Source organism: Pieris rapae, chromosome 17 (genome assembly GCF_905147795.1).
Source record: "Pieris rapae chromosome 17, ilPieRapa1.1, whole genome shotgun sequence".
Taxonomy (NCBI): Eukaryota; Metazoa; Arthropoda; class Insecta; order Lepidoptera; family Pieridae; genus Pieris; species Pieris rapae.
This window is the reverse complement of record NC_059525.1, coordinates 2,891,283-2,906,060: the sequence shown is the minus strand read 5'-3', so window position 1 is coordinate 2,906,060 and position 14,778 is coordinate 2,891,283. Positions and strand designations below refer to the sequence as shown.

The 14,778-nt window shown below is 32.1% G+C and overlaps 1 protein-coding gene across 1 annotated transcript in view; it reads left to right on the top strand.

Annotated features, from left to right (window-relative positions):
• The window catches only part of LOC111001231 (protein O-mannosyl-transferase Tmtc3), a 152,230-nt gene that overhangs the window by 124,469 nt on the left and 12,983 nt on the right, over positions 1-14,778 (top strand). The window contains exon 3 of the mRNA XM_022271032.2: positions 9,428-9,509. Coding sequence (XP_022126724.1) covers positions 9,428-9,509 — 82 coding nt within the window. The remainder of the gene's footprint in view (positions 1-9,427; positions 9,510-14,778) is intronic.

Genomic DNA, 14,778 nt, shown 5'->3' with positions numbered 1-14,778 from the left:
TAAATGAGTAGATGTATTACCACACTTTAATCTTGATCGAAGACATGTAAAAAAGTTTATATCAGAAAGTGCTTTTACATGCAGTATCGCAATATTGGCGCTAGATGAATGTGTGTAGAAATGCCATTCTTCTTTCGCAATGACAAGCAATAAAAAATTCTGTATTTGCAAAAAAAAAATTAATAATTTTATTAAGTACCTTAATGAAATCCTTAATTTATTTGTCACTAAAGTTAACACGATGAAAGAAGATGAAAGTCATTACACTGCTAGGCAGAACGAAGTTAGCTGGGTCAGCTAGTATCTTATATATTAGATTTTTGTTCTTCCCGTAGTACTTTATATATGAATAAACTAAATCCAGTGTTTCCCTTACCTTATATGTTTTTTCATTGTTATATAGTAGTTTATCATATGTGTAATCCAAATTATTGCCTACTTATCTCACGGTCCCGCTGTACCTATGTTGTTTTGTTTTCTCTAATTCCGTTTTAGGATATACGTAATACTTATTACAATTTTTTTCCGTATCTACTTACTTATAAAAAATAAATATAATTATAAATCCAGTGTGTGTTGATAATAATGCTGATGATGACACCTGATACCTTTCACCGTGGAACTTTGATCAGCCGTTTATGATTGACTTGGGGTTGATGCGGACTGTTCAGACATTTAGTTACATTCACGGTAAAATACTGACATTTGCGGATGTATATAGATTATTATCAATACACAGCAGGGACATCGCCACACAGTCACGCGCTAAAAAACTTTAAAGGGACGGAAACGCACTCGCGTCCCCTCTGGATTAAGATGTCCAGTTTGCCAACTGTAATGAAACATTTTACCGTGACGGCGCTAATTTTACTTGAAAAGTAAATTATAAAACTAAATGTTTTTTTACATTGAAGACTACAACTGAAGTAAAATAATCAAGAATACTAATTATTTTAAGTTGGTTAAAAAAAAGCTATCTGCTCTTTGTCATTAACTGATCCCTACGTTGCTCGAAACAGATTTCGCTTGACTATTTCTAACAATACAAAAGAAATTGTAGGAAATGTAAACAAAAGAGAACCTTTTCTAGTTAGATATGCAAAATTGTGCGGTCAACGGTTAACCGTTTCGTATTTCAACGGTTTATACGAAGTAAACATTATCACTGCGATGTTAGTTTCCGTTTGTTGAATTTGTTATCTATTTCAGACTTATATATATCATCTTCATAATCCTTGTGTATTTTGGAAGATATAACCAAATGAATTTAAAAATCGGAAAACAAAAACAATATAAAAAAGTTTATTTTTTTTATAAGTAAACTTATAGCTACATATACATATTATAAAAGAAATCACTTAGGCAATATACAAAGCCAAAACAGATTACTTAGTTAAGCAAAATATACGCAACAGAAAACATATGTCAATTAAGTAAGTTATCAGTAGATTTAAAAAAGAAAAATGTTATTAATCATTAAAGCAAACTTGTGTGGAAAATGTATTAATCTTCATATTAGTGAATAAGTGCGTACCAATTCTTAAAAGGCCGGCAACGCACTCGCGAGCCCTCTGGCATTGAGAGTGTCCAAGGACGGCGGTGTCACTTAGCATCAGGTCCCGCCTGTTTGCGGGACCTGATGCTAACCCTGTTCTATAAAAAAATATCCTTAAAACTACTAAAATCGATTACTACTAAAGTTTAAGGTTTTCGCTGCAAGATTTAATGCGTTAAAATCAGGCTAAGTATTAAAGTTATTAGAATTTTAAGATCTTCATTAAAAAAGTTCGTATAGTTGAAATACTATTAGCGTCTATTATGGTTTATTAATAAACTTTTTCACATATATTTTTTCGTCAGATTAGGTACATATGATACTCGTTCAAGTTAAACGTTTAGCCAAACAATCGTTGTACTTCACAGCTGAAACTTTTCATAAACTTCTAAGCTTCTTTGAAATTCATGATCCCGTTTACCTATTGAAAATATAATATGAACCTAATCTGCTCGATTTATCCTCCATTCTTAAGAGTTCTTTTCTTTCGTTTCGTAGAATACAATACCTTTGTAGAATATGAGTTGTATTTGATGAATTTTTTAACATTTGAGTGTCAATTTAGCGCCCCGAGCTATAATTAAAAATATTTATTCGCATCCCCATTAGGTCTAAGATGCATTGATTTTTTGAAGTGAAACTTCTTCAGGCGCATGAGGGCAAAAACCCATCCACTGTGGCACCCTCTCCCCTCCTTTCGAGCTTCGTAATAGACATAACTGGTTTTACTATAGACACAGACTGCCCAATACTTGCCTAAAAATTTCAATAAAACTGCCTACGAATCACGAGTTCAAATATATCGAACTTGTAACAACTATTCGATGAAAAAAAACTGAAAAGCGTTTCATAGTTACAAGCTAATTAATTATTACACCATATTGATATTGTCTCTAAATCTGTAAAATAAAAGAAGAAGAGGTAAGAACTCCAAACCATTTTAAACAACACTCAAAAATTATTACACTTCAAAGGATTTTTAATTTCCGTTCAGTAACGAAAAGAGCATCTTAAAAATGTAAATTATACAAAAATTATCTTTTAAAAATAAATCCGTCCCTCGGATTGCGCAAATAAGGAAATTTGTTACCCAAAACAAGAGGAGCGGTGGATCATTCGAGACTTAATGAACCGAAAAAAAATCTGTGAAACCGCGCGTTGCAGTCACAGTTAAGCCGTAGGGTTGTCACAAGCGAATACAAAGTTAAAAAAACGGTTGTCTATAAAATCGGTTTACTGACGATAGTTGACGACCGTGACAACGTCATAAAAAAATACTGATGTAACCACATTTTTCAAAAGAAAATTTTAATTTTATTTGTTTGATAGATATTTTGTATGGATATACATAGAGATGGAATAAATGGAAATCACAATTGAATTGATCAAGTTACATTCATTTGTACTGATATACAATTATGTCATAAATACAATTATGGCAATTTTTTACGAACGAACGAACACTGCTGAACGCAGCCGATTGTGCCTCTTTGTCGCTCGTTCCGCCTTCTCGCTTGCACTTCAAGCCTTAAATTTAACTTAGGTAACGCCGCATGCGTCATGTTTTTCCGTGTGTGGATGATATGTGTCGGTTTTTTTAATTTAAATTTTTAATGAAACTTATATTTAAGTTGCATATAAAAAACTTGGACATTAAGGTCATATATAAACATAACAGTCGCTATCTATTAGTAATTATTTTTATATTAAATCGAGATTTCATCTGACACCAGACTGAATAAACAGATGTGTTCAGCAACCCTGACCAAAGGTGACACGTAAATTTAATATTTACGGAATTGAAATAAGGGCTATTTTCCCCTGGCTTGACGACCATCTAGGGAGTTTTAACTACGTTGAATTAGTTTTTCATTGCTTGAAACACGCCGCAGACGTCATAAATGCCCTTAATTCCGACCCTTTGTCCTGTTACATACAATAATTAATTATGTTACCCAACTTGTATTACGTACATAAAAGCTTTCTGTTTATCATTTTTCAAATGAAATACGAATGTGTAAAGAATTATTGAGAAATTTGGAAATGATATGAACTCATAACGTAATTAAACGATTTATAAGCGATACACAAAGAATAATTACTGTTATGAAGCGAAAAAATAATGACGACTTCAATATATTTTCATTAACAATTTAAATAAAGAATACACAGTACATAATATAAATAATATAGTAATACGCTAATATTACGTTAGGTATTTTAGTATATATATATATATATATATAATATATATATATATATATATATATATGTGTATAATAGCACGCTGATTTGGCCTCAGAGGCCGTTCAAGTATTACAAAAGCAGATTTACGGATTATCTATTGATTACCCCCCCCCCCCTCCCTTCTTCTTAACAAAAGTAAGCAAAGCTCTCAAAATGATAGTAGATAAAAGTATTCATTTTTATGAATCCATGAAAATGTATTTCGTTTTCAACCACACACAATGTATGGGTAATACGTTTAATAAAGCAAATAAATACAGTTGACGTCATCACCACATAATGAAATCAAATCTCACTATAGTCTCCCCCCTATATGCTTACGTAATTACAACATTTATCAAATTCTTGATCGTACCTATTAATCTAAGAATCATTGAAAAATATATACATTTCAATAGCCAGTACTATGGTCGCATTATTAACATATCCGATAGGATTGACATAGGGGGCGCATCGACGTGATTGATTAGTTGTGGTCGAATGGATCGCTTGTGATATATAATCTATTACGTAGAACGGAATAATTGCACTGTTAGTTAACATAAATATAAACACACAAATCATATAATAGTTTATACATAGCTTGAAAGATCTGCCTAACCTATCCTTATAATATGTAAGGATAGGTAAGGTTAGAGACTAACAGACTCGGCCAAGCGTTGCTGTGGCTAAGGTTTTTGTTATATTACATAGTAGTAAACTATTCAAGCGAAACGGTAGAACTTATGTGAAAGGTCTGTTTCTTCTGTGAAAGAATTATATCAAATAATAAACAAATATTTGCAATAAAAAAATATTGCGGGTATAAATTCAGATGTAAGCTATCTTTTAAGTTAGATCAAACTGCACACTGCATTGTGCAAATTTGATTGATATCGGTTCGGTAGTTTAGGAGTCTATAGCTTTAAATTCCAACCATCCAACCAATAAATAGTGTCAAAAAGTTTAATATAAAAGTGGTGTCAAAATCTTGCCATGCAAACGAAATCTACTTGGACGAAGTTAGTACTATTACTGAATATTGCAAAGCTTATTATAGTATAGAGAGTACTTTGGTAGTCTGAAGAGCAAAATAAGCCCATACTTGCTACGAAGAGAATAGCTTATGCTGCTACGAAGCTTTTGAGACGATAGCCTACGTTTCGTAGACAATAACCTCGTAGCAGCATCAATTGATTGCTAGGAAAAACTACTCCAGTTGTTTAAATATTGAAAGATCCCGATATAATGTAGTAAGTAAATGATTTTTATCTGTTAATGTACTTATTAATGTTCGTGTAACATAATCCTTTGTTAGTATCTCATTGCTACCAGGACAAGTTTGTTGCTTATCCTTTGTAAAAGTGACATCAGTCAATTTCAATAAATTTCAATAATATAACGAAGCTTATAGTAATCATATTTGTAAATTGTCACAGCAGTATTACACACACAAAACGCAAATGCGTGGGCGAACACGTGAATAAATTAATCACAGCAACAAGAAAGCGCCTACTCCCAAAATAGAATTAATTTGAATATAATGATATTAATATTGAGTTGGAATATCTTTTGACAAACATGAGACGTATGTTGTAAGTGTACTCGAATATTCTTTCATTTTAGTGGCACCAAAGAGAGAGGTTGCGCACCGTTTCACTCCTCATTAATCACGATATACGGTTGGCATGGCAACGAAGATTCTGGAGACGGGTTCAAAGAGAAAGATGGCAAGCATACTTCGTTACACGTGAAAACGGAAAATATTAAAGTATGAGTGGAAACTTCGCAAATAAAATATTTCATGCAAGTTTCTGGGAATAATGAAACACTGAAACTTTTCACATTGAAAGATATAAATAGATCTCAAATGTTCGGATGTTTTCGTGTTTAGAGTTTTTATTGGTAGAACAAGGTGTTTTTATTATATAAACCCTATATCTATTTTTTTACTATATAAGGTTTTTATTTAAAAAAAAACTAGACGTTAATTAAGTGAAATCAGAACACTCAATTCCAGATGGCTCGCGCGTGCGTTGCCGGCCTTTTATGAATTTGTACAATTGGAATCCCTGAAGACTTTTAGGTCGGATTACATACTTTATTACGAACAGACACTAAATGAGAATCATTCCATCAGTATAAAAACGAAAAAAACTTCTCTTAATAACATCCAAACTCCATCAAATAAAAACAATGAGCATTCAAAAGTTTCACTAAACCCACACCAGTATCGCATCCAATCGAGGAACTCATTACATACAAGCTCGAAAACTACGAGGACGTATAAATGTTTCGCAAACTCCGATAGAGATTCTGGCAGTAACACAAAAAGTCACTAACGAGAACCTTAATTCCGACCGAAGTTGGTGCACAGACTCAATTAGATAGTGTTGGACCTGTGGTGCTGAGGTGTCAACAAAGTTGCACGTTTATTGTCACATCGAACTTTAAATCTGATTTTGCTTACCTAAGACATGTAAAGCATTCGAAATTCAAATTACAATCTTGTGCTTATACAGCTTATAAATTTTACAGATTAAAACCTGGGAACTATTCATAGAGATTGTTTATTGGAAAATTGTACATTGTTTATGCAATTAAAAGCTCGCATGGAAAGAAAGACACTACAAGACTACGGAAATCTAGAATCTTATATATATATAAAAAGAAGTCGTGTTAGTTATACCATTTATAAGTCAAGAATGGCTGAATCGGTTTTGCTGATAGTTTGAGGGGAAGTTCTAAGCCAGAAGACGGGTGTAGGATACTTTTATCATTAATTTTTTTTAAATATATAAGAAAAAGCATCTGATAGTTCAACGTAATCAATCATATAATCAATTTTCAATAAATACCTAACGTATTTATTGAAAATTTGACATGTAGAATTTTCAAAGTTGAGGTTGATGTGTTTATGTTTATTAGTTTTTGTGCCGATATTATTATTACCAATGTCAAGACTAAGACGATCGAATCATTTCCGTCAAAGCCGTAATACAAAAATAAAGTGCATCGATTTTAATGAGTGCTTAAGGAGATTCGAGAATACTTCAGTTTATTTACAATGGTTTTGTTTGTTTTTTGAAATTGAAATTTTGTATGAAGATGTGTACAGTAAATGCTGCTTGTAAATCAATAGTTTTTTGCACTAGGTTTGGTTAATTATTATTATTACTACACATTTCTATGATTGATTGTCCATAAATTATAACTGACACTTAATTCTGATGGTTCCAAATTATACCACTATGTACATTATTTGCGTATTTAAGTCACACTCGTACGCTTAAGAAAATTAATATGGGAAAAAGATCAAAAAAGTTCTCTTAAACAAAAACAAATGATCACAAAACATGTTTGATATGCGCCATGTTAATTATCGAATAGTGAAAATATTAAAAAAAACTATTCCTATTCCGTATTGACACATTAAATTATCTTTTTTCCATGTGAGCTCTTGGATTATAAATAGATTTACAATTTTCCCATAAACTAACAAATTCTGTAAATAGAAAGTTCCCAACAATTACTCGTAATCTCTTTTACATGATAACAAGTTATGAACTGGGTCAAACCAAGAACTAATAAATACATTAAAAGTATTTATTTGAAATGAAAGCACTCGGGTATCGTGAACACTGACGAAACCCACAAAACTTTCAAATTGCCTTTCAAACGCTTTGTTATAATAACACACGGCTTTTAGGCATTGTTTGTGTACGATTTTGGGGTTAATCTGTTTTTCTACATATACCGTTTTTATTTGTTAAAGACCCGGAAGATCTTAATATTTGTCACATTATTTTAAAAATAGAAAAATAAAATACCTTTATTGTGGAACATAAGAAACGTAAATTTATTTAGGTATCACTTAATCCACGTCATTAAATTTGAACCTGTAGGCATCCCTACTCATCGGCAAAGAAGAAGAGTGTAGGCCGAGAGAAAAAGCCGGCATAAAAAACTCTCGGTACTGTTTTAAAAAACGAAATCATCAAACAATACTTATTTTAAAACAATATAACAAATTAATTAGAAGTAGCCTGGCCAGCATTGTTATTTTTTACTAATGTATGGGATGACCTCAAAGATTTAAACAAGTTATTTTTAGATTATTCACAGGCTTCCTCTCTGATATTCAAGGTGAGAAAACTTGAAGTATGACGCACGTCTGAATTGAGTAGCTCGTTAATTCGATCGACATTTATTGTCAGAATTTACTCTCTTCACTAGAGACAAATTACATTCTAGAATTAAATATCTGTATTTGTCCGTTGGTCAGGGAAAATATATTTTCAAAGTCAACAACTGCTACATAAAAACACTTCGTTCATAAAAATCGATAGCTTATAAATATCGTACGCCTTGACACCATGAATATTGTATGCGAATTCTATTTCAACGAACTGTAACAGGTGCCGTACATAAAGTAGATGAAGACATGCATATTGCATTCGTGTAAGGTGCTTAGGTAGTAAGATTAGAGGCACCGGACGTCCGCTTAACGATCTAAAATGACTTTGACCTAACCGCTCCTTCTGTATGCAGTGCATTCAAATAGGCCGATTGAATATATAGGGAACAATGGAAACTATGGAACTTGAAATTTCATAAACTTCCGACTAAACTAAATTTATTAACACAAACAGACACACGTTCTATTTTATCCTTTCGTAAAATTTATTTAAAAACCTAGCTGCCCCCGCAAACTTCGTTCTCATTAATAGGCCTACCTTTTTAGCACATACCAACGTGGAACATTTTGATACCCTACCCCAGAGACTGTTCGGTTTTCCGGAATTAAAACTTTTCAGGTTTTTCTGTGATTTTTCTCTTTATACACCTCAGAGTTTAAGTTATATGTTCTCAGGTAACAAATAGAAAATAGGGGTTGATCGTAGAGGGTGGATGAAAATTAAAGGTTGTTTGTTTTGTTGTTTCCTCTATCATGAAAGAATAATAACTAAAAAAATTGTAAAAAAATAAATAATAAATTTTTGGAGTGGACAACTCTTATAATTTATGAGATTGAACGATAGATAATAGCCGATTCTCAGACTTATGAAAAAATTCATAAGAATCGGTCGCACCGTTCAGAGGAGTATGGGAACAAACATTGTGGCACAAATTTTATATATTAGATACCTTACAACGTACTATAATATGAAATTATTTTTATATCGTAACGCCAATTCCGTTTCAGGTAAGATGTAAATAAAAAATACCAAGTTAAAATTAATATTAATTAAAATATAATTCTTATATAAATGTATAATTAAGGCATAACCTGTTAGAGTTAAATAATTCTTCCGGTGGTTATGTTCACTGAAGTTTGGCTTATGGTGTATTAATAATCTATATCATATTCTATGTATTAGTCGAAATTAAATTTAAATATGTATGAATATTGTATATAACCCCGCATTATAACTTTGTTGATTTTGGTTTTTCAAAATTATTTCCCATATTTAAATAAAAATATGTAATAAATACTTTTATAATTAACACATATAATTTGAATAGTGAAATATTTCTTAAACATATTTCTATGTTTTGTCATAATACGCCTAATTAAATACAAGGCTTTAGTAAACTATAATTAGAGCAATGACCTAGTTCTAATGAGGATCCCCTTTGTTTCAGAGTATGCGCAATGTTTCTCCCAGAATTCGCAAGTTTCGTGGCGGCCATCTTGTTCGCTGTGCACCCAATACACACTGAAGCTGTAAGTTGCTAAGATTGTTTACTAATGTTTCAAAACACCTGGGACCATTGCCTCCTTAGCTCTGCTTGTGAATTTGTTTTATTAAAATTTATAGCGAGTTTACCGAGTAAAACCCGTTTAAAATGCTCAGAGTAACTAAATTACAATTACAATTCATTACAATTCCATTATTATAACCTTATAATATATGAAGATTACACTAATTTTAACGCATTTGAATTCGTCAAACTTATTTTAATGTACAGGTAGTCGAAAAAACTATTAAATAATAATTAATGTACGTATTCAATTCAAATGTATGTACTAATTATGAACGTTAAAAATAAGTATATATTAAGTGCTTCTAATTTTACATTTACTGCCAGTTCTGAAATAAAGAGCGTAGAACAGAATAGAACAGTAAAAGTCATTCTTGGGCCGTGGGATTCAAGTGCACAGGCGCTTATTAAAGATTTAAATCGGCACCTGGTACATGGTACTGGTAACCCCAGAGTACTGCTTTCCTCGCTAATGTTGCCAACATTAAAAATAAACCCCCACCTACGTTTGTAATTTTCTATTTATTCATTTATAATTATTATTATTACTGTGTAGTTTTAGAATATTGTAAATATTTATTTGTTTGTGGGGAAAAATTCTTTGAGTAATATAAAAAGATAACAAAAAGCCTGTACATATGATCGAGGCACCATTAAACAAACCAATTGACAGGGTTTTGTAAGCTTACCAAAATTTAAAACCACATGCGACCCCCAGCATCATTTTAACTCACTTCCAATTTTGGCTGACATTTACATTTTGTCGTTTGTCACAGCCGATGGCTGTTTAAACTGACTGATAGCCGGGTATAACTGGATTGCAAATGTTTACTTTTTAATTGACAACATTTCATTTTTAACACATATGTATGTATATAAAATTCTCGTGACGACACGAGTTTAGTTCGGTGGTGGTTTTTGCATGGATGTTTAAACTAAATGAAATACATTGTTTGAATCAAAGTTACGACTTGTAAAGTAAATGTTAATTTAGAATCGATTTAACATCTTTTCTATTGACGTTTAAGTGTTTGAAGTAATTTAGAGTTTTAGGTTGGCTGTCTTTAATCCTGTAAAACTAACGTTAAACTAGGAGTAGATGTATTGCGATTGCTGGACTAACAAAAAATGTTGCTTATAAAAGTTTCATAAACTAAGTGATACATCTATTACCTTAAAACAATATAAGTGATGTCAACCTATGTACTCACTGAAACGAGAATGTTATACTTATTACAATTTATCAACTAAATAATCAAAAGAAAATTGTAAAACACATCTGTGTCGTGTTTTCATAATTTGCATTCACGAAAATAAAAAAGTAATATTACTTCGTCATGCCTATTAAAATCGCAAGTACAGTGCAAGTTTGTACTCTTCACAAGTTAGTAATTTAGAATTTGTGAATAATGGCCACGTGCAACGTGATCATTTTTTCCATTAAAATTGCATTTCATAATTTACACCTGCTATGGTAAAACTTTTAATATTCTCACACAATAAAAGACTAAAAGGCTAAAAGCTTCTTCACTATAGAGTTTTTATGGTGTAGCCATGACCGCTACCCTCATTTAGTTTTTATTTAAATTTAAAAAATAATATAGTATATCACAATATATTACATTTGAAAACCACTGTGGTTTGTATTAATGTAAACTCAAAAAAATAAGTTAAAATAATTAAATTACCTTTGTGTTTTAATTTACAATACAACAAGTACTAGAAGAAACACAACACAACACAAAGAACAAAGATTATATATTTTAATAAAGTAAGCTACCATTACTCCAATGCGGCAACTATTTGCATGTATATCACATACAAAACAATACATACAACGGACAATTGAACCTCTCTTATTCTATACATATGCTGTGTTATTTCTAATCTCTCTAAGTAATTAAGTTCTATATTAACTCTATGTCCTTTGAATTGTGGCTATTGATACCCATATTTCTAATTAATTGGACCATTTATGACGGAACTCCTTCGATTAGGGGTGACGATCCCTACTGTAGTAATTAGAAGTATAATGTCCAATACCATTGTATTATATGGGATTGGAGATATTTCCATTAATAGTTAGGCTTTCAAGTTGGAAGACGTGTTGACCTAATGGCTTGAGCTCGCCTCTCAACCCTGTGCTCAATCCTATCTTAATACACATTAAACATTTGCACGGAGAAGGAAAACGAGTAAACCTTAGCCTAGACCGAAAAATTTACAAAATGTGTGAGGCACAGAAGACTGATCACCTACTTATCTATTAATAAATTTTATTAATCTCATCTCTCTGACACAGATACCGAAATCCCAAAGTCAGAACTAATAAGTTGTTGCGTTGTGGTACGGGCAGGAGGCTCACCTGATGTTAACCGTCGCCCATGGACTCTCACATAGCCAGAAGGCTCACAAGTGCGTTGTCGGCCTTGCAAGAATTGGTACGCTCTTTTCTTGAAGGACCCTAAGTCGAATTAGTTGGGAAATACTTCAATGGGCACCTGGTTCCTCGTAGCGCGGCAAAAACTGCCTTTAAAAATGCTGAGACTATAAAATTTGTGTGGTCATGGATCAGACAATTATAAGTACATTTTTGCTCAGTGTGGCTTATTAATAGATATATCGAGTGTTTCATATTTTAATAGTGCCTTGAAAATTTCGTAATAATTTAATTGCTTGTCCTGTATAGTAATAAAATTTTATTTATCATAGTCTGATCTATGAACACACTATATATAATAAACAGAGTGTAAAATAGGTCAGGCTCAACAAATATGTGGGTAAATACGGATTAATCTGGATAAATCGTAAATATAAATTAATCAATATCTATTAAATCTATGATCCTCAGGTGACATAATTAGATAAGCTTAATCCTTGGGCGTCAGCGATTCTTCGCTGTTAGCTGGCTTCACCAATACACGTTAGATAGATTAGGATACTTTTTATATCGCGTTATTGTATAAGAAATAATGAAACCGTTTTTGAAAAGGCGAAAGAGACTAAACTGCCTAATTTTCACATTGTAGCTAGGCGTTTGTTGGCTGGATTTTCGGAGGCAGATTGGTAATTCCGTTATGTATCAGGGAACAAAGGGATTCCTTTTGTGGGGCTAATGCACTTTCTCTGTCAATTCATCCTTTTTTATTATATATGTAATATTTTTTTCCTTTCTTAAGTCATAGTCGTCAATACGTCAAGTTGTCGGGCTGGCCATTCGTCATACTCGTGAACTGGTGCTACTTTCGTTGACTGGTCGGACTTGAATTCGCGTATGCGATTATTTCGACTAGGCACGCAAGCCTCCTATTTCTCACGCCTACTGCTGGTAGGGGTCAAATCTTTGTTTTTTTTTAACATTATTTAACTATTACCAAAAGATGTCATATGGAACAACAATACAACATGTTTTTAAGGTTGCAAATCCTTAAAAACATTTTTTATAACAAAAAGTCTGGTGATTAAAAAGAGAGCGGTCTTGGTTTCAGAACTGGCAGTAAATGTAGAATTAGAAGCGAATGTGTATTTCTTTATTGATGTTCATAAGTGTACATTGTGTTACCTAAATGAATAAATATTTTTTTAAAATTTGAATAGATCATTAGAGTTTATGTTCACCATAATATATATGCGATCTTGAAAGAAAAATAGTCTTAAATGAAATTATCGTTCTCATACTAAACAACAACATTACCAAATGTCAAGGGTGTCGCCAGTCTATTGTCAAGGGGTACGTTTGAAGGCTGAATTCGGCATCAGGAGCAATAATAAAGATAATAAGAAATAATTATCTGTAGAACTATATGAATATTGTACTTAGTACACTCAGATGCATTTTAAAATCCTGATTACTGGTTAGGAATGCCCCAAATATTGTCCCCTACATACCTACACAGAAAATTAAAAAGTGGATACTGAACTCATGACATTAACAATTTGTAGATTATTAATACATTAACTTGGATCCATGCAAACATAAAAATTCCTTCAGAACGTTGATATAGCTTTAATTATAAAGAGACACAAACAACGAACAAAGAAATTCGATCAATTTCCAATAAACTCTAAGCTAATAAAAGTAAACCTATCTGATGTTGACGTTAGTGTTAAACTCCTTAGTGATGTGTAACTTGTTTCCAAGTAAAACTGTTTGTAATGAAGTCGTGGGACAGCCTCGGGCGACCTGACAGCACTTCGGGCACTAACTATGTTTGCTACTTCACGCGGGCTTTAGACGGCGCTATACTTTGAGAGAATAGATGTTTAGGCTTTATCATGCCAATAAATTAATAGTTTTTTTTTTTATGAACAGCGACCCCTACATCAGGATATAGGATATTAGACACGTAATCAGGCAGATGTGTGACCGAATAGCTAGCCAGGGGAGTGTCGAAATCTCCCCTTTCTTAAAAAGGGACATTATTAATTAAGGACCTATCCGGTCGCCAAAATCCAATCAAAGAAACAAAAAAATTTTTCTTTCCATTTTTTGTCATCATTTCTTGAAGTACGGAGAATGGAAAAAATATATGGTGGAGTTGAGTAGTTTATCTATCTTTTTGAAAGATCGATAAACGATTTAAATAACTTCGCTCGATAGAAATAAAATCCAACCAAAGCCAATTTTTGACACTTTGATTTTTTTTTAAATCTTAGCTGAGTGTTTAGTAGATATTACTTATTTAACCACGTCCTTAAAAACAAAATGTTCACTATTAATTTTGAATAAATATTCACTAGAAATTATAACGTAAAGTATCTAAAATTATTAATAAGTCAAAAGGAAGAGAGTACCTGCCCACAGGGAATTTTAGTGTGGGGGCTAAGTGTACTATCTCTTATAATTCATTGTTTTTTTATTATATATAATACAGTTTCTTAAGTAAAGGATCCTTATAGTTCATGTTAAATTAAATAAACAGCAAACAATTAGCTCTTTACTAAATACTTATGCAATTTTTTTATAAGTTAAAGTTAAAATTTTTGCTTTTATTATGTCCACGTCGCTAACAGAGGGGCCGGAGCTTTTCGCTATTAAGCGGTCACCTCCATTTTCCCAGACTGCGCTTTCAATATTTCTCTCGATAATTTCTATCAAGGAACATTGCACTTTGCTTTTTATTAACAAGCTTTTGACTGAACACAATTTCTTTGTGGTATTGAAAGCCTTAATTAACCTCGGAATTTTTCAATAGATTTTAGAATTGTTATATATATGTATATGTCATTTT